The following is a 22,001-nucleotide window of genomic DNA, read 5'->3' as shown; positions in this document are numbered from 1 at the left end:
CTATAATATAAAATAATTTTGTTCGTAAAAATAAATTTAAAGTGCCTCATTGTGTTGCTTTAAAGGTGACATTCTATAGAATTACATCCATTCCAAAAAAATGATGTTTTCACATGATGTTTTTCTGTTACCATTCACAGCATACAAATTGACATTTTGAAATGAAAATAACACGCATTTTGAAAAACTACATTTTTAAAGATTTTTTTTAGGCAATTCGAACAAGAAATGTTTTACAGATAAAAATAGAATTTTTATTTGACATTTTTGTGCATTTATAAGGCAGCTGATGTATATAAGTCACATGCTCATTCTTTAAAGTTATGGCTATGCATTTAATTAGCTATCTTGGGCTTGATTAAGCAGGTGCTATATGAAGCCCTAATGCACAGGTGTCAAACTCAGTTCCAAAAGGGCCGCAGCTCTGCACAGTTTAGTTCCAACCCTAATTAAACACACCTGATCAAACTAATTGAGTCCTTCAGGCTTGTTTGAAACCTACAGGTAAGTGTGTTGGAGTGTGTTGGAACTAAACTGTGGAGGGCTTCGGCCCTCCAGGAATTGAGTTTGACACCCCTGCCCTAATGCATTACATTGCAAAACATTGTTCCTTTGATGATTCTGCATCAACTGCATTGATAATGCCATTTTTTTTCTATTAAGACAAGAAAGTATCAGAATGTAGGAAATATTAACACCCTTCCTATATAGAAATGCCCGCAGAAATGAGCAGTGAGTCTTCATGGACAATGATTGGAAAGAAATAGATGTGTCATGTGTACCTTTCAGAAGTGCACATGAATAAACTGCTGCAGTGCTGATAAATGCATTGGTCACACTTTATTTTGATGGTCCGTTTGTTGAATTTAAGCTACATTGCATCTACATGCCAACTAATTCTCATTAGATTATAAGTAGACTGTGTTAGGTTGGGGTTAGAGTAAGTTGACATGTACTTGCAAAGTTTCTTATAGTCAGTTAAATGTCTGTTTAGCAGCAGTATACACAGAGATTAAGCAGAAAGTCTACTAATACTCAAATTGACTATCGAAATAAATTCTTAAAGTATGTACATGCAATTTAAAGTCAGTATATCGTCCAAAAAAAACTGTTATGATTGGATTTAAAGCCTTTTTTAACATTAAATCTGTACATACAGTGCATCCGGAAAGTATTCATAGCGCTTCACTTTTTCCACATTTTTTTTTTTGTTACAGCCTTATTCCAAAATGGATTAAATTAATTTATTTCCTCAAAATTTTACACGCAATACCTCATATCTCCAATGATCACTCAGCTTAAATTCATCAGATCAAGAGTTCTGGTGGTTTCAAACATCATCTAGTTACAGATGATGGAGATCAGTGTGCTCATTGGAACTTTCAGAGCAGCAGATATTTTTCTGTAACCTTCCGCAGCCTTGTGCCTTGAGACAATCCTGTCTCGGAGGTCTGCAGACAATTCCTTTGTCTTCATGCTTGGTTTGTGCTTTGACATATACTGTCAACCCTGGGACCTTATACAGACTGGTGTATGCCTTTTCAAATCATGTCCAACCATTCAATTTGTGAATATTAATGTACATGTGAGCTTTCGGGTTTTTTTTTTTTAAATAATTTGCAACAATTTCACAAAATCTTTATTTCACATTGTCATTATGAGGTATTGTGTATAGAATGTTCAAGAAATAAATTAATTTAATAAGGCTGTAACATAAAAAATGTGGAAAAAGTGAAGCTCTATGAAAACTTTCCAGATGCACTATATCAGCTTTTGAAGCATAATCAGCTTCTGAACTTGCACACCCAGTGACAACACAGTTGATACAGATTCTTTTCTTTTCATTTTCTATGAGCAGAGTTAACAAACAAACAAAAACTGCTGTATTTTTTAATAATTTATCAAAAGAAGGCCATCTTGTGCTGACGAAATTGACTTGAAAGCACATGACGTCATTATTACGACTTGTAAACTCGTAAGTAAAAACGCTCCATGAGAACTTGAACACAGCTGTGCACTATACAGTTCATGGGCAGCCAAGATCGTAAATTGTTATAAAGTAACCTGAAATTTGTTACAAACCTATGTTTGTACATGGAGCTGACCACTCAGGAAAATCAGAAGTCTTTCTTTTGGGTAACATTAGCAAAGCCTATTGATCTTCGAAACTTTTACATTTACAAACAGCTAAATTACCACATGACTACATGGAAAATAATATCGGTGGAAAAAACATAGATATAGGGCACTCTAAACAAATTTACACACAGTTCAAATCAAACTAATTATCCCTCTTTTTCACATATTACCCAAACGATGTTTAACAGAGCAATGAAATTTTCACAGTATTTGCTATATTTTTTATTCTGGACCTGTCTTAATTGTTTTATTTTGGCTAGTATAAAAGCATTTTTTCGTTTTTAAAATAAATTTTAAGGTCAAAATTATTAGCCCCTTTAAGCTATATTTATTTACAGTTGTCTACAGAACAAACCATCATCATACAATGACTTGCCTAATTATCCTAGCTTGCCTAATTAGGCCTTTAAATTGCACCGTAAGCTGAATACCAGTATCTTGAAAAATATCTAGTAAAATATTTAATCAAATAAATCAGTTATTAGAAATTAGTTATTAAAACTATTGTTTAGAAATGTGTTGAAAAAAATCTGCAGAAATTTGGGGACAAAATTTATAGGGGGGCTTATAATTAAGGAGGGCTAATAATTCTGACTTTAAATTTATATCAAGAATACCATTAAGCATAGCACCATATACAGTAATACCATAACAAGATCATCACTATACACACTCTCTCTGGATACTATTGAAATGTTCAATCCATGCCCATTCCAGCCTCCTGCCTTCAAATGTCACATTGTCACATAAGGCAGCTGTGTAATGATTGCTCAGGCGTGTATAGATCTCTTAGCTGGACGCGGACATAAATTAGTACGCTGAGTGTGGCACACCCACGTATTTCATTTTTCCTCACTCAATCTGATTTGATTTTGATCATTTTAGGAGATTGGCTACTTGCGTCACTAACACAGTGCCCCTGAATGAGTCACAGCCCTCAAGGTTATTTGGGCTGATTATTTCAAGAAACATGACTTGCATCTCTCGCCCTCCCCTTTATTGCCTCCCATTATTCCTTTCTATGTCTCACCCAGGAACAGTGCCTTGATTCTTTCACTTTGATGCATCTGATATTCCTCTTCCCCAGTCCACCTCTGAAACAAGGCCACTGTGGCGTTGAATGCACCTGGAATTTGAACACAAAACAAGACATTGGTTCACATTTTTGCTTTTCTACCTGCAATTTTAGTCACAGTTTTCCCAGTGTTCGCTTTAGCACTCAAGGGAGGGTGCAATGGCTGCTAGACAGCGTGCAATATTTTTGATCTGAATACTAATGCGCATAGAGCTGTTCAAGTTTACCTGGGAATTTTGGTGCATGTAGGACATTCTCTTAATAAGAAACAACAAAAAAAATCAAGTGACAATAATATCCACTTGTTGTTTATTGTGTCGATAGGTGGTACGCCATTATGGAGTTGCATATGTTCGTGGCCCTCATCCTCTACAAGTTTGAGTTTGCCCAATTGGATCCAATGCCTAAGCCGGTAAGTGGCCTGAGAAAGAGTAACGTCCAGTGGAGAATGGTAAATAAGGCTTGAAAGAGATGGCTTCAAAGTAGGCATTAGGTTAATCATTTCCAGATGTGTTCCTATGGTAGTATTTACCCAACAACGGACCGATCTAATGCTTAAGCACCGTCCTGCTCTTTACCCTTGCAATTCTCAGGCCTGACCAAAAATAGCTTTCTAAGTTTCGCCCACCAACGGCTAAGTTCAGACTAGGAGCGTGGATCTAGATATGAATCATGTATTTATATATATATATATATATATATATATATATATATATATATATATATATATATATATATATATATATATATATACATATATACATGAGTGTATATGAAATAAATTAAGAAACCACATATAATTTTAAATTATTAAAATAACTAAATTAAAATCTAAAAATGTAGATTTTATATAATAATTTTAGTTGATTTTTTATATATATTTACATTTATTATAAATATGACATATAAGTATGTCATTTACTGTATGTCATTAGCCAGAGTAAAAAAAAAAATTATTGTGGTTAAAAATATGGGTTATTCCAGAAAGTATCGATTTCTCAACTTTTCTGAAATGAATGCTTTGGCATTGTCTTTGTAAAAATAAATAAATAAATAAATAAATAAATAAATAAACAAAAATGTCTAAATACATCTTTTTGGTAATTTATGCAAAGAATGCTCTAAATAATACCATTCATATTTTAAATTAAGAGGAAATGTTATTAGCATAGAATAAAATATTGTGTTTAATTTATAAACTAAATTTTACTCAAACACTAGTTGTAAATCCAGAAGAAAAAAAAATTCAGAGAAACTGAGTATGCAAGTAGACTCTTAAACCATCACAATATGCACAAAAATTTTAAGCAGTATGACTCTCTTTAAAATTAATCATACAAAAATAATAATTTTCAGTTCCAAATAAACACATTAGAAAGATTTCTGAAAGACCACACTGAAGCCATGTCAGCATCTATCTTGTAAATTTTTATTACTAATAACATTATTTATTTGAAAATACAATATACAGTATCTAAACTTCTAATATTTTATTTACACTTACCGACCACTTTATTAGGTACACCTTATTAGTGCCAGGTTGGACCCCCTTTTGCCTTAATTCTTCATGGCCTAGATTAAAAAGGTACTGGAAATATTTCTCACAGATTTTAGTCCATTTTGACATCATAGCATCACACAGTTGATGCAGATTTGTCAGCTGCACATCAATAATGTGAATTCACTGACCATTGGTACAAGGCAGGATAGATCCATGCTTTCATGTTGATGACGCCAAATTCTGACCCTACCATCCTAACGTCACAGCAGAAATCGGGACTCAGGCTTGGCAATGTTTTCCAATCTTCGATTGTCCAATTTTGGTGAGCCTTTGTGAATTGTAGCCTCAGTTTCCTGTTCTTGGCTGACAGGAGTGGCACCCGGTGTGGTCTTTTGCTGTTGTAGCCCATCCGCATGAAGGTTCAACATGTTGTGCGTTCAGAGATGCTCTTCTGCACACCTCAGTTGTAGCAAGTGGTTATTTGAGTTACTGTTGCCTTTCTATCAGCTGGAACCCGTCTGGCCATTCTCCTCTGACCTCTGACATCAACAAGGCATTTGCGCCCACAGATCTGCCGCTCACTGAATATTTTCTCTTTTTCAGACCATTCTCTGTAAACCCTGGAGATGGTTGTGCGTGAAAATCCCAGTAGATCAGCAGTTTCTGAAATTGTCAGACCAGCTCGTTTGACACCAACACCCACGCCATGTTTAAAGTCACTTAAATCCCCTTTCTTCCCCATTCTGCTCGGATTTAACTGCAGCAGATTGTCTTGACCTTGTCTACAGACGTAAATGCATTGAGTAGCTGCCATGTGACTGGCCGATTAGAAAATTGTGTTAACGGGCAGTTGGACAGGTGTACCTAATAAAGTGTCCGGTGAGTCTATATATATTAATGTTTTAATGTTTAACATTCTAAAACCTTAAGGGATAGTTCAGCCAAAAAAATAAAATGACCTCATTATTTATTGTCCCTCAAGTTTTTGACCCTTATGAGTTTATAAGTAAAACAAACGAAGATATTTTGAAGAATGCTGATTGCTGGCATCCACTGACTTCCATAGTAGGATTAAAAAAATACTACGAAAGTCAACAGATGCAAGCTACCAGCATTTTTTAAAATATCCTCTTTTGTATTCAACAGAAGAAAGAAACTCAAATAGGTTTAGAACGAGAGAGTAAATGATGGCAGAATTCTCTGTATCTCTTTTGAAAACCCTTTGATTTTGAGCTAAAAGTCAGCTTAAAAAGTTCGTACCATTTTGCATAGAATAATATCATACATTGTAAGGATATCTGCATACTCACCAAGGGTTGAATATCTCATACATGAGGTCATTGCACTTGATAAATACAGTATATGCAAAGACGATAGAATTCTTAAAGGGACTTTGATATATGCATCTGTTTTTATAGAGTCCTCTGCATTTGGTGGGAACCCAGCAGCCAGACGGACCCTGTACAGTGAGATACAAGCACAGATAGAGCGCTCATGTTCACAGGGCTGTGCTGCTGCTTTTGAGCTTTGCTGACAGTCCTGACATTAGAGTTGCAGAGATCAACGGCACATCCTGGGCTGAGCTTCAGAGGTTTGAAGCATCATGCTGAATGTTAAACAGCAACACGGACACTCACTAAGCAAATACTATATACCCGTCTAAAGGAAAGCAGAAAATCATACAGATAATTAACGATATTCACTTTTACACGTGTCACAGTTATGTTGGGTCATCCTCCTATATAATTAATGGCATAATAGAGATGATATACATCAGAAAGCCAGAGGTTGTGGAAATTCCTCTCCCGCACTGAGAGGCTTTATCATTTACAGGATGTATGAAGTAAACAGAATGTGTTGCAGTCATATATTAAACATCTTGCGCATGAAAAGGACAAAGTAATGGCAAAGTTTATAGACAATAAAACTAAGTGGAGGTTCTCTTTTGTGAAGCAGAAATATGTAAACACATTATTACATGTATAAACACTGTGCTTCTTTTCTGCGATGGCGAAAAGGATGGTTTCTGTAAACACATCTGTCTTGTAGTCTTTAAGTTCTTTACGGCATCTGTGCGCACTCATTTTTGGAGAAAACATTAGATGACATAATTTACATGGGGTGGGTTTTTTCAAGCATCTTTAATTTGTAAGGCAAACAGAATGTTTACACTAATTAAAAATGAAGATACTTCATTGAATCAATCACTGAGCTTGTGTACATTACGAGAAAAAAAGAAACCCTTTGTGCTACTTTGCAGTGTGCTTTTCAACAAATAACAGCTTGATTGTGTTTCAATAAAGAACATGTTTTCGGTGCAGAAGTTTTTTTTGCTGGCCAACCATGTGACTGTGAGTTCTGCTGGTCCTGGGACAGCATTCCTGTCAAACAAACACAGTCTAACTTTAAGAATGTTCTTTTAGGAAGCTGGATCCAGAAACATGGCCTACTTTGCAAAATCATGAGAGGGCCCTCAAACACTACATTCCAGAGATGTTCAGCAGAAGGCCAATGTTAAACATAGATACTAGACTCTAAAGTGGTTACTCATTATAACTTGACAGTCTTGTTACTCCATTTGGGATATTGAAATACATAAACATATGCCTCCAAACAAAGGTTTTTATTTAACCTCTGTTTACATGAATAAATTAAAATACAAATACTAACTTTTTTACTATAATAACAACAATGTGTAATTCACATTACTAATATGTTGTTTCTAAAGTAATAAGGTAAACATTTCATGTTTTTTTGTTTGTTGTGTTTTCTGTAAAAAGAGGAGACTTCTGAAAATGTCATTTTTAGCTCTATGCTCAAACACATTAATAACAGGTCAAAAACACTATAACTAGATAGCATTTTCTTTTACACTCAGCTTTTGTTACACAGCTGACTCTCATTTACTTTACACTTAATATAGTCATTACATGAACTTGGTAATAACTAGTATCCCTAAACCTACTTATAACCTGTGCTACTTTAAATAGCATGTACTAAAAACACATAAAGTACACTATACTATAAAATAAAGATATAAAGTAAAACTTTATTGCAACATCATAATTTACGACCATAAATCCCTGAAAATAGAAAATATTAAATTAAAAACCTTATTAAATCTAATACATTATACACTGTTAGACCTTACCGTTTTTTTTTACAGTAGAATACTGGCAACATTGTTGCCAAGCTACTCACTGTAAAAGTTCGGTTACAGTAAGTAACTGGCAACAGTGTTGCCAGTTAATTACTGTAACAACCATTACAGTGAGTGGCTGGCAACAGTGTTGCCAGTATTCTACTGTAAAAAAGCCTGGTAAGGTCTAACAGTGTAGATGGGGCAGTAATGGTTGAGCAGTAATTTACCGTTTATTATCACAGTAACTATCTGTTATGGGTACATAAAGTAAATTACTGTAATTTATTCTTTGCACAAGAAAATTTCATACAAATCCTGCTCATTTTACAGTAAAATACTGTTTCCTTTTATTACAGCAAAGCACTGGCTTTTTTACAGTTATTTACTGCATAATCTACAGTAAGGGTTAACAGTGTATATATATATATATATATATATATATATATATATATATATATATATATATATATATATATATATATATATATATTAAGTAGGTTTCCTTTAATAGTTAGATAGTTAGAAGTGGTTTGCTCTGATCTGTAACTTAAATAATAATAATAATAGATAACTTCGATGCACATTTGACGACCCCTATTATGGTTCATTGTGAATGCATGTTTTGGCCAAAAATATGAATTCATCAGTTTGAAACCGGCAAATCTAAAGCACCGATAGCATTTATGAAACATGTTTCTTTAAAAATGGTTTCTGTAGGTGTCTGTAAAACTAGATGCAATGTTTGTATTTTATTAAACGCTGGCTCGCACATGAACGTTAAACAGTAAAATAAAAATATGTGCAGTCTTTCATGGTTATCCATTATTAGGTGCAGGAAATCAAACCTGTCCCAGTTCATTTAATACCACAAATGTCATTAAGAAACACTCCATATCCTCCAAAACACTGAAAATATAAAAAGTTTGAGTAATAAATTAGTTGTAATAGAATTAAATCTATACATTTGATTCACTGAGGCACATTAAACAAACAAACAAAATACTTACCCCCCCCCCCCCAAACTAAGAGATGCAATACAACAAATGTTAACAACATTTAATGCAACCAACTTAAAAAATCATCTGCAGTCTTTTGCCTTCATTTGAAAACTGCTAAATATAAAAACAGTACAATTATTTTAACCATATTATATTCTCTAACCAATAAAGAGACCAGCGTGGGCTCAGGCTTTTTTTTTAACCGGTTCATTCATCACTGCTGTATTAAATTTCATAATATTAATAGATACTCATAGACAGTCCCTAACCCAAAGTTTTTATCGCATTAATTTGCGACTCACCTTTCAAATCAAACCATTCTGCAGGCACTTTCTACTCTGACGGGGATCATTTTGAGAAATATCTGCTCTGCGCCACATATTACTAAAAACAACCTGCTGGACGTGTCACAGCGCCGCAACATCCAACTGCTGCCGAAACCTCTGACGCAACCCATCCGATTTGCATATTCGCTTTTGGGAGGACGGGATTGGGCGCAGAATCCCCCCCGCGCTCGCCGCGCTGCATTTCATTAGCGGGTCGAGCAGAGCTCATTTGAATGCCGGGAGGCGGTCATTGGTGAATCAAGCTGTCTGCAGTAACGTCAAGAGATTAGTGAATCGCAGCTGGAATGCGAGCTTGATTCACAAAGGCATAAGAGGGAGACAAAGCCACCGAGAAGAGGAAACGCACACCGGACTGCCACATCCCGCACAGGTACCGAAAAGCCGCGTCGAGTTACTCCATTAGATCAACCTGCATCTGTACAGTGGTGTTTTGACAGGTGTTGTTGCTTTTATAATTGCAGAGAGAGACAGAGAGAGAGAGAGAGAGAGAGAGAGAGAGAGAACGCGCGCGCCTGACAGTGTGTGTCAAATGAATGCAAAGACACTATTATGTATACTGTATACATTGTACAGTACATACTGTAGTGTATACAGTATCACTGACTTTATATCCTCTATCACTTTCAAACATCACTTTTACACACGAGTTTATGTATACTTGCAAAGTACTGGATGTACTGGTAAACAGTTATGCAATAATAATACTTCGCACAACCCTAAAAAGAGTAAGCAATCCATTTGACCATTTGACATTTGATGACCTATTGAATTTGTAATAGTAGCCTAGTTTCTGAAGTGCACTCATTGACCTTGACAGTCGCTGACAGTGGTGTGTTGTTGTATTGACAGTCGCTCAGACAGGTCGCTGTGCAGCACGCGCCTCCTTAAGGGTTTATTGTGTTACTCATTACATGGAGAGAAACGACAAATATAACCCTTATAACGAAGAGCATGAAGTGAATGTCAGGTGATGACGACAGAGGGACCGCTCCTCCACTGATGACTCAAAGGGGGATGCAGCAAACAGGTTGCAGTAGACAGTGATTGACACTTACCCTTTTCGTTTTGCCCTTTAATGACTGAGAGAGTAAAATACAATGTATGTTACGTAATACTGAATAACTTGGCTTTAAATAGTTGTTGTTTCTACCCATTTAGAATGTCCTGGAACTAATAAGGTCATGCACACTGTATGATCATTAAATTTAAAATATATTATTTAAAAGCAGCCCTTTATGGTCACAATTTATTTTAAGGTACAATTCCTGCTATTAACAAACCCTTAACGAAGACTTTTAGCTTAATTAAGTACTGATTTGCTGCTTATTTATAGTTAGTAAGGTAGTTGTTAGGTTTAGGTATTGGGTAGATTTAGGGATGTGGAATAAGATCATAATTTATAAGTTGTAATAAACAAATAAAGCAGACTTATTATAAAGCATGTAATAAGACAGAGAATTGATACTTAAACTGAAGTGTTATTCCCTTCACCCTTGTGATTTATTTGTGTTTGAGAGACCCCAAGGGCCATTTAACGAAAAGAAAAAGTTAAAAGTAATATAATATAGGCTCATTCTGAAAACGTAGCCCTACATACATTTCTGGAGATCTTGATTTATGTAGCCAGAAGTACGTATGACTGCATTTCGTCTTTAAAATGAACGCTATGGGGCGGTATGATGTTCCTTTTCGCGCATACCAGCTGACTGCTTACCTGCGTATGAACGGTTTTCCTATTGTTACCAGTTTGTCCAGTTAGCTTGCCATGTTTGTCGGTGGACTTGAAACGCAAAGAAGAGTTGACCATGATGACGTGGTGGTTCGAGTCTGGTAAAGAACGGTTCCAGAAAGCTGGTAAAAGAAAAACAGAATTCAAAAAATAAAGTGAACAAGTAAATAACAGGGTGAGAAAGTAGTAAAATCTGAAACATCATAATCAGGATCAGATCTTTTTCTGGATTGCTTTTGTATCTGTGCTTTTGAAAACACTATTGGTTGCGTTCAGGGAAGGAGGAGTGTGGGTCAGTCAATCGGTCAGTCAGTCAGTCAGTCAGTCAGTCGACAGCGGCCTCTGGTGGATTTACGCAAGAGCAGCAGGTGCGAGTGGCAATCGCGAGTGAAATCTGAGATCTAAAAAACCATACACAGCGACCTCAGGTGGGTACGCGAAAACAAAAACTGTTTAAAAAACAGCTCCTGGGACATATTTGGCGCTCACCAGAAATGTATATAGAGGTATATAGAGAGTTGGATTTTGATAGAGCTCAGATTGAGATATATTTAGAAAAAAACTTAATTTTGCTTAATGTCTAAGTAATATCTGTCAAGTGAGTTTTATTTAGGTGATAAAACTAAAATTCAGATGGACAAGTAATTTATAATAAAGTTAAAATATAATCTGATGCACAATTAATGTATTAAATACACAGAGTATATCACAATTAATAATGTACAGTCAATATTAGCAAAACAAGGGCATTTTCAGTAGTTTTGATATTATTCACAGGCCCGTAGCCAGCCTGGTGAAAGGGGTGGTACTTTTTTTCTTAAAAAGTAAACCTTTTTGAAGTTATTCACCTCATTTTATATCAAACTATGAGGTTTAAATATGTTGCATTTTAGTTACCTAAAATGTCGTATGGTCATCATAACCACACTTTTTGATGTACCAAAAACCTAAAGATTTAAGTGAAGTTTATTCATAAACTAATTTCGAGAGGATCTTTTGATTGCTTGCAGTCGGCCCCGCATTATTCAATTTATGATTCACCAATCAGATGATTCCTAAGCCACTATAAATACGCCGAGTTCTATATAATAGCTGTCTTTGTTTTGTAGAATCTCCCCTTCCAACTCTACTCCACCTCCTTTCCTAAATGGGTGGCACGGTGGCCCAGTGGTCACAGCAAGAACGTCACTGGTTCTAGTCCTTACCAAGCTAGCCAACATTTCTGTGCGGAGTTTACCCCCGGGTTCCCCGGTTTCCTCCCACCATCCAAAAACATGCAACTTAAGTTAATTGACTAATCCAAATCACCACCATAGGCATGTTTCTAGTAAGTAAAAGAGCAATCACTATCTGTTCATTAGCTACTACAGCAGAGGAGTTCTCGAGATCTACCTGGGCTCAAATTCCCCTCTTGCCTTGCAAACGGGAGGGAGCCCTGGGCTCAATGATCTTATGAGCTCAGGGCTCTCTCCCAGGACAGCATGCCAAACAAGCTTTATTATCAATCATCAGCTAAATGTGAACTCTTGAAAAAAAAAAAAAAAAAAAAAAAAAAATATATATATATATATATATATATATATATTTATATATATATATATATATATATATATATATATATATATATATATATATATATATATATATATATATGAGATCAATACTTATTTTTTTAATACAAATTTATTACATATATATACACATTTATATATCATGAAAAAGAAGTACAAATCTGTTAGTTTTAAATCAGAAACTATCATTTAAATATCATTAATTTAAATACCAAATTGGCCAGCACATTCAACTTTCCTCAACCACGCTGAAGCGACAGCATTCCGCTTGGTGTTAAAGCCTTAATCGATTGGCTATTTTTACTATTGCTATGACATAGCAGTCACAATAGGACAAATGAGCTCATGTTTGGGACAAATCCTGAACCTTTGTTAGTGATGGGTAGGTCGTTTGAACCACCTGACCCAACCACCCCCCCCCCCCCCCCCTCTTGCTACAGACCTGATGTGGATTAATATTCAAGAGTACATACACTATTGAGTGTATATTTGATGTGTTTACTGTTACTATTTTCACCCTTTAAATTGTATTTGCTAAAAAAAAGAAAGATATTGACTATTCTTTTAGTGAGTAAAAGGATCCATATATCTCTTATATTTAGTGACCTTGGCTATGCTATCAAGCAAGCATGTCAATGGCCTCTATAGATTCAGATAACATGATGTTTGTTGGCAGAGCATTACAGACTTTCCCCCCCTATATTAAACGCATTGTAAATAAAGCTGAGGGCTTATATAGCATGCCTTTGCACATTCATAGTTTATGCACATCCTTATCTCATAACAGGGTCATTGTGATATTGTAAATGAAAAGGATCCCTGTCTGGAAGATTTCATTTTAATCAAGTGCCTGGCAATCTCTGCATTTCATTAGTCCTCGTTCTATTTTTAGCCACGTTTACACAGGGCAAGACTGAACCAGACAGCTCCAGCCTCTATCTATAGCCTTGAGTAAAAGTGAGAGCATGCGTGTGCGTTTAGAGAGCATGTATGTGTGGCTGGTGATGGGCTATTGATCCCAAAAATAGCTGCGGGAGATTTAACAGTGCGTGTGACACTGGCGACAGGGCTGGCTTTGCCCGCGGACCAAGCTTGTCAGGGTGGATCATGGGAAGAAAGGGCATGTGGAAAAGCTCTATGGAAATGGGTGCAAGCTGTTCCCCACTTGCCGCTGTTGTTTGTGCGGGCAGACAAGAGACTGGCTCTGCTTTAAGCTCATCACCTAATCTTTCTGGCGAAGCATTAGTTACTGGGGCCAGGGGTTAACATCTGTTCGCTGGGGTTCTGGGAGGTAACTGTTCCAGTTCTGTGTCACCTGTCATGAGGACGCGCTTTTTCCCCCCTCCTGTTTCCTATATGCTGTCTGGGTGTACAGGGAAAATACTCTAAACGTCTCTTCTTTGACCTCTTGTAAAGTTGTTTCTCTGCGCAATATATACAAGCAGCACATCTGACACAAAATCTTGGAAAACTGTTAAGAACACTGACAGCCAATCAGAATCCATCCTGCTTTAAAGAGCTAGAGAATTTAAAGTGGCAGGTGACAATACTGCAGTGCATGCTTAAAATAAACAACGTTATCATCACTGGTGTAGACCAAACCTAATATAATTATTGATGTACAGCTATCTTTATCTTTATTATATCTGGGTGAACTTTCGCGATCTTTGTTTGTGAAATGAGTTCCAAGCCAGTGCTTCCTACAGGTTTGAAATACACTTTTTACCCACATCCCATAAATAGTTAACTATGTGCTACAAACAAAACATAATTTGATTTTTAACAATATTTTAATTTATTAAGAAACTGTTATACACCGTTTCTTTTCAATAGGTTTAAGTTATTTTAAAAATTCGCTATTTCTCTTACCTTTATGCTATTCAGAAGTCATGTGCACCCACTGACAGGTAAAATCTGCTTCTTTCCAACCAAGTTCAGGTTGCTTTATTGGCATGACATTTTGTACAGTATTGCGAAAGCATTTTTGAGGTATAAAATATGCAAATTATATTAACATCATCAAATGAATAAAATATACAGCAAATGAGAAATAAAGTAAATAAAAAAGGAATAAAAACAGGTAATAGCCCCTCACACATACGGATCTTTCCGGAAACTTACTGACAATTACCTTATGTATGTGTGAACAGGCCCTTTTTATTCTGAAAATACTGGTAAATTCGTTCCTGCAATTTTCCATAATTTGCCGGAATGCTGCACTGTGTGAGCGCAGACGCAAAATTGCTGGAAAGAGCGTGATCACACTTAGAACGTGCTGATGTGAGACATCTACTCCAGCCAATCAGAACATTCAGACGCATTCACATCCGCGCTGTTTATGAAAATATATGCCTTTGGATACTTTTCCAGACACATTTAGTTTCTAGATGTTGGTCAGATAACGTTTCTATGTTCCTTCTTAATGCCAACTGTCAAATTAAAATGCTTTTGAAAAACCGCTGTTTGTTTACCTTTAAGCTCTGCTTCAGTTGCTTGACTCATGTGCACGTGAAGTGCAGGAGGGCTCCGGTGAGCGTCAGCACACACACACATTATGTACATCTCGACATGCAAAAGTGTTCCTCCATATGTTTTCGTCGAAGTTGTTCACAATACTTATCCATCCACAGAATTTGTAATGTTGGTAAATGTGTTAACATTTAGCTGCGGTTGGCGGTTTTGCCTTTGGAAGTCTTTGGGATAAGCTGCACGAATGCTAAAGCTTTAAATAAAAGTAAAATCATCATGATGGATCCCTATTACAGTACATTTACAAATACAATCGCAGCCTTTAGAGCTCATTTCTGGTTAATGATATCAGAATTTACTGGTATTTTGGAATGGATGTGTGAACAATCTTTTTCGAATAAAAAATCTGGAACGTCCTTGCCTGTGTGAACAGCGCTTTTTTGAATTTACCAGTAAAGTCACTCCGGTATTTTTTCGGATGTTTACCGGTATCACTGTGTGAAAGGGGCTAATATCTCTAAAAATCATAATAATTACAAGAATAAAATGTGTAGATTATTTCAATAAGGCAAATGAGTTGATTAGCCATTTCTAATGATGTTCAAATATTTTGCAGCCAATTAGATCAAATTTAGTTCACGCAAGAGAAATTTGAGATCATTGAAAGGCTCACACAGTGACCTCTGGTGGATTTGCAAAAACAAAAACTGTGAGCAGACATTCCTCCAGTTCGCAGTATTTCGCTGTCCTCAGAAATGTAGACCTGGGTACTTATCCGTAATGAGCCTGGGTACTATGTATATGACAATAAACACTTTGAATCTGAATCTTGAATTAGAAAAAAGTGCACTGTCAAACACAGATTTTCACCTGCAAAAATACACTGAACAAGGGTAAATGGGACCACAGTATTATTCCACTGCAAAAGTGTAGAATACAGCCTGGATTCAATCTGCGATATTATAAACCCAATACCCAATTTTGATTTTGTCGTGTGCCTCTTGCAGCCATGAAGGGAGAGCATTTATTTGCCAACATGAGAAGCGCTCCATTCTTCCAGCGGATTTACCTCTTAGGAGGAGAGGAGTTGGTAGTCCTGCAGTCCACTATGGGAGAGTCCTCGCTGGGAGACAGTTTCCAACAAATCACCGACTTCAATGACCTCCCCACGTCCCTCTTCGCCTGCAATGTGGACCAATCAGTATTTGAAGACCACGAGGGCAAGGTAAGGTTAAATTAAATTACTCACATGTTACTTGTTCCAATCCGCCAGCACTTAATATAGAAACCACAACTGTAAAGCTGTGTTGGGAGTTCCTTTTGTGTGCATCAAATATAACAGCATTATTTCATTAAGGTTTGTTGAAAAATAATAATAATCACCCACTCCTTGAACTTTACTTCAGAGTCAAAAAGTCAAGTAATTAAAAAGGAAAAAAACATTCACCATTTAAGATGATTCTATATTTGTTGTAGCACAGTTTTAAAAAAGCATGGTCACATAGAAACAAAAACGGTTATATTGGTAGGTATGCTGGAATACTCCGGTGGAAAAGCAATTCCCTAGACTTACATTACATGATTGTGAATTAGGCCTCTCCAACCCAATTATCCATGTAGGCCATTTCAGGTGTGAAATTCGGCTTGTGGTTTCTCGTCGACATTGCTTTCTCCTCATTTGCTAACACTCTAAGGAGAGAGTTTACACCTAGAGGCAAGGGAATATCTTTGATTTCTTGTGAAAGCTTATTTGTGTGTTGTTGTTGTTTTGCTGGTATGTTTTGCTTATGATTACCTAAGTACTATGAAACCATACTTAAAAAAAGGCAGCTAAAAGCAATGAAAATGTGCATTTATTTCAGTAGCTTCAGTTCAAGAATTAGTTCACCCAAAAAATTTATAAAATTAATGAAAACTAACCCATGCTTTACCCAACCACAAGGCATCCTAGGTATATATGACTTTGTTTTGTAAACTAATCTGAGTTGTTTAAAAAAATGGCAACAGGTGGGTGTTTTTCTTCAACAATTCAAATTCCAATAAAGAGCATCAGTACATAATCAAAGTGCCTCAAATAGCTCAGTGGGTTAAATTAAGGTCTTCTGTAGTAAAATGATGTGTTTTGTAAGAAAAAGATTCATATTTAAATCTTTAGAAACAGTAGATCTTGAAAGAGCTTTGATATTTTTTATTATTGAAGAAAATCATATACACTTATGATGCCTTGAGGGTAATCAATTCATGGGATAATTAGATTTTTGGGTGAACTAACCCTTTTAGCATCCGCTCTAAGATGTTCCCATACATAGTCTGATTCTCTTGGTTCTTTGGTTTGGACCAAAAATGTTAGCATGGACTTTACTAAACAACTAAAAGAGTGCTACATTCTGAAATTGTTACACATGATGATATTTTTAGATATTTTTAAAACCTTTTAACTTGTGAAGAGCTTACAAAATGGGTTAAAATAAATGAAACAGGACAAGGAATTCAGGAACAAGATTCTGTCTTTTTTGGGTCTTGTGATGTCATGCCTCAAGTGTTGTATTGACATGTCAGTCAAATTGCAAATTGAGCTCACGTTTTAGATCTAACATAATCACGTGATGTAATTTTGCAGGTCAGAGTTCACCAAGCTTGAACTTTCGAACACAGCGAAACTTGTTGCATGAGCTTGTGTTTCCGGTCTGCTGCAGTCGCATGCATATAAATGGAAGTCTAAGGGGCGAAAAACGTAGTGTAACCGCAGCTTTATTCATTTTTTGTTCAGTCATTTAAGGTGTGTATTTCTTTTTACCTTCTCCTTTTAATTATTTTATTTATCTTAAGGTATTTTTCCTTCACTTTTGTCAATTGGTGAAGTTTGTTCCTCACCATTGTCGCTATACTGGCTTGCTTGGTTTGGGACTTGTGGAGCTGCGCATCAATGGATTTACTCTTTAGTGTTTGGACTTTCAGCAGTGAAATTTAAACCACACTGAAGTGAACTAAACTGAACTTCAACTCTGAAAACTGGAATGACAACGTTTCAATTTAATAGAACTCAATTTCTAGAAATAAATTGTAGAAATAAACATGAATTGAATTGAATATGTACATTTATTACAAAGAGTAATAACGTGTACAATAAAATACCGTCAAAAAAGTTTTGACCTGATATAAACCTAGGTAAGACACAGGAAAATGTTGTGATAAAATAAAATTATTAGTGTCTAATGGATTATCAAAAAATAAATGCATGACTGAATGAATGGTTGTTGATTTTTAAACACTAAATAAATACATTTATTTGTGCTAAATAATGGTAGAAGTTGATCAGTTTGTATAGCTAGAAGTTAAGTGCACTGACAGGTACTGTAGTGCATCTACGTATTGATTTCCATCCTGTGGTCCATTGGTGAACCTGTCTCTATCCAATCTTTCCTGTCATCTCTCCACTGTCCTATCAACAAAACAGAAAGAGGGGTTTTAACTAATATTTAGAAATGAAGTAATATGAAATGTACTCTGTAAAAAATGGTTCCACACAGTTGATTTTTGTTGGGACAACATTAAGGAATTAAGTTAGCATATTAGTTTTACAAATTTGGGTAGACTGAACATAAAACAATTAAGCTGTCCCAAAAATACCCTCAAGAACTGAGTTGTTTCAACTAATTTTAAATAAGCATATCAAACAAACAACAAATGTCATTTTTTGTGTGTATATTTTAACCAAATAGGCATTTTTTAACCTTAGATTAGCCTTAGAGGTTGGGGGGTGGCTTGATGATATCCAAAAATCTAATTAATTTTATTAAACTATTAGAATTACCATATTTTATTTATAACCTACAGAAAAAAAGTAGTTGATAGTCACATAAAAAACAACATGCAAATAAAAAGCCATCAGCCTTTCGATTTTTTTTTTTTTTTTTGCGACCTCTGTGGTAATTTTGTTTTATTAAAGACACAGCACATTGATTTTATGGCACCAGGTTAAACTTTCTGCCACTTTTACGGCACTCACATACATTAAAAATAAATACAGGCCACAACTGAACATGGAGGATGGTCTCCAAGTGGCGTTTTTCAAAATTGAATGATAAATTGAATTAGGCCTATTAGTATGTGTGTGCCATTGTGTGCAAAGTTTACATACTGTATTTATAACCACCTCAGAGGATATTTGGGGTCGCAAGTCACTGCCATTGTTATTTTGGGGGTCGCAGGCTGAAAAGTTTGGGAACCCCTGCCTTAGACGGATGTAAATCTTTTCTAAGTGACCTCCAAAACTAAAACTAAACTTAAAAAAAAAAACATAATATTTCCACTTTAAGAAACATTTAGTAAATACACACTGTAAATTTCCATTTCATTCTGGGTTCAAACAATTGACGTCTTTGAATGTTACATCATTTGGAACAGAAACCGCAGCAGTTACTGAATATCTGACCTCTAACTGAATATTTAGCCCAGAACATTGATCATGTGATTTTCTGAGCTCCACCAGGTCTGTCTGCCCCTCTGACCTGCACCAGACTGCTTCACAGACACACACATTTCTTACACTGATCTGTCTTGACAGCTACTCTCAGACAGACTAGATCATCTGATAGGAGGGCTCTGTAAAAGGTGGTCCCTGACTCGCTCCATTGAGTCACAGGCTCCAGAAGGGTTCCTCATGAACCAGAACAAGTGCTCCGTCTTTTACTCATGAACGACCTCACTAATGTGAACATGCACAGTAATTCTTGAAAAGTATCCCCTTGCTTCACATTAACTTGAACCTGACTTGGCATGACTCATGTGGGCAATTTCCTTACATAACAACTAACAGTGTTGAAAGTGACTGTTTTTAAGGTGAATTCAGTGATCCATAATCAGGGACTCTGTCGTACCACGCTGTTAGTTTGGTTTGGGGCAAGGTTGTGTGGCTTTAGTGCTATTGTAAAAAGTTAGCTTACACTGTAGCCCTCATAGAGTTTCAGCATAATGCTTAAGCAATGTGGTTGTCAAAGTTATTTATTTTAATTTCAATTTTAGAGTTTAACGAACAATATGTTTTACAATGTGTCCTAACATGTGATAAATGGTATATTTTCCATGTTAAAAGTAGTTTTTGTCCTTAGCATTTGCAACCGTGATATGCAAAATTTTTATTTTAGAAACGGTTTCTATTTCTGGGACGTCGTGGCTGAACAATAACATACACTACCATGACACTAATCACCTCATGTGCTGATTATGTACTTTATTCAGTGTTAAATGCTGCTAATGTGAGTCTGAATGTAATTTTACATGCCATACTGAAAGCGGAAGCATTTAGTTAACCCAAAAAAGTTGTGAAACATGTGAAATTGAATGTTAGAACTGTGATTCAGTGCAAACCAACAAATTTGCCTGTACTTAAATTGTTAATATGTATTAATTAGATAATAAACATTACTATTTAATGTCGTGCTGTCTATGGTGTGGACAGCTAGATTGCATTTCAGAAGAATCATGGCGTGCTGCGTTTGGACCTTTTATTAGGCAGATAAGTGATTGTTTTTTCTCTACTAATTAAAATAAGGTCTGTGGATTCCTTAGCAATACACAATAATGGCATTCACGAATGAATTGGTTGAATGAACGATTCAGTGAGTCACAAGTAAAAACTAGATGCTTGTTTAATACCTGAATGATTTAATGCCTTAAAGGGCAGCTATTTTACCCCTTTTATAAAATGTAAGATAAGCCTTTGGTGTCTCCAGAATTTGTCTGTAAAGTTTCAGCTCAAAATACCCATCAGATTATTATTATAGCCTCCAGAATATGCCCATTTTGGTGTCTGAATACATTGTAGCTGTTTTTGTATACTGTGGCTTTAAATGCAAATGAGTTGCTTCTCACTGCCCACCGTTCCCACGTGGATGTCTACTTCTTAAGCGTTACATTAGATAAACAGCAGTCAGTGATAGAAAGAGACATGGATGTAGCTGAAATACAGCTCATTAGTCAAAAATGCCAAGTAAGTTTATTTTATGTATTTTTGGTGGGAGCATATAGTTAACCCAGAAATTTGAAAATAAAATAACTAGCAAACATGTTGAATATTAAAACTATGAAAACCAACAAATATCAGTCACTTAACCTGTTACCAATGTTATTATGTGTTAATTAGATTATAAACATTACCATTTTATGGCATATCGAGTGCGGAATCTTGTTGTGGTGCATTAGGATATCGTGTTAGGCAGAAAATGACTGTTTTTGCTTTACTAAGGAAAATAAGGTCTGTAAATACCTTTTACACAATAATGGCATTCCTGAATAAATTGGTTGAATGAATGTTTCAGTAAGTCACAAGTTAAAACTAGATGCTTGTTTAATACCTGAATGATTTAATGCCTTAAAGGGCAGCTATTTTACCCCTTTTATAAAATGTAAGATAAGCCTTTGGTGTCTCCAGAATGTGTCTGTAAAGTTTCAGCTCAAAATACCCATCAGATTATTATTATAGCCTCCAGAATCTGCCCATTTTGGTGTCTGAATACATTTTAGCTGTTTTTGTAGACTTTTTTTGTGGCTTTAAAGGGCCATGAAACCCTCTCGTTTCAGCAGGGTGTTTTCACACCTCTACTTTGGAAAAAGCCAGAAAAGTGGGCGTGTCCAGCTCTGTTTAGGGGGGAGTGTCGGAGGAGCAAAAGAGGGATAGTGTGGGAGTGTCGACTTGAGCACGCACAGAGTTTCAGAGTCAAAACACTCACACACACACACACACACACACACACACACACACACACACACACACACACACACACACACACACACACACACACACACACACACACACACACACACACACACACACACACACACACACACACACACACACACACACACACAGGGGAGAAAGTGACTGTGTTTACATGGACATCTGTAATCGAATTATTTGCCAAATTATTAAATGGTGGACTTTAACTGCAGTTTGGCACTTTCATTCAGGGAATTCATTCATGCCCCTCGTGACAAACGAGATCTTTGATTCTAGGAACTGCTCTAAGTG

The 22,001-nt window shown here is 36.0% G+C and overlaps 2 protein-coding genes across 3 annotated transcripts in view; both read left to right on the top strand.

Annotated features, from left to right (window-relative positions):
- Positions 1 to 7,038, top strand: part of cyp39a1 (cytochrome P450, family 39, subfamily A, polypeptide 1) — a 28,759-nt gene extending 21,721 nt beyond the window's left edge. Inside the window, exons 11-12 of the mRNA NM_001030189.2 lie at positions 3,539 to 3,626; positions 6,134 to 7,038. Of these exons, the coding sequence (NP_001025360.1) occupies positions 3,539 to 3,626; positions 6,134 to 6,202 (157 nt within the window). The 3' untranslated portion in view covers positions 6,203 to 7,038. The remainder of the gene's footprint in view (positions 1 to 3,538; positions 3,627 to 6,133) is intronic.
- Positions 7,039 to 9,412: 2,374 nt separating this feature from the next.
- The window catches only part of rcan2 (regulator of calcineurin 2), a 136,045-nt gene continuing 123,456 nt past the window's right edge, over positions 9,413 to 22,001 (top strand). For both annotated transcript variants that reach the window (XR_012395454.1, NM_001320228.1), the window contains exons 1-2: positions 9,413 to 9,572; positions 15,979 to 16,196. Coding sequence is in view for 1 of the 2 variants with exons in the window: in NM_001320228.1 (NP_001307157.1) it covers positions 15,981 to 16,196 (216 nt within the window). In the remaining variant the exon portion in view is untranslated. The remainder of the gene's footprint in view (positions 9,573 to 15,978; positions 16,197 to 22,001) is intronic.

Source organism: Danio rerio, chromosome 20 (genome assembly GCF_049306965.1).
Source record: "Danio rerio strain Tuebingen ecotype United States chromosome 20, GRCz12tu, whole genome shotgun sequence".
Taxonomy (NCBI): Eukaryota; Metazoa; Chordata; class Actinopteri; order Cypriniformes; family Danionidae; genus Danio; species Danio rerio.
This window is presented reverse-complemented; position numbering and strand designations above follow the sequence as displayed.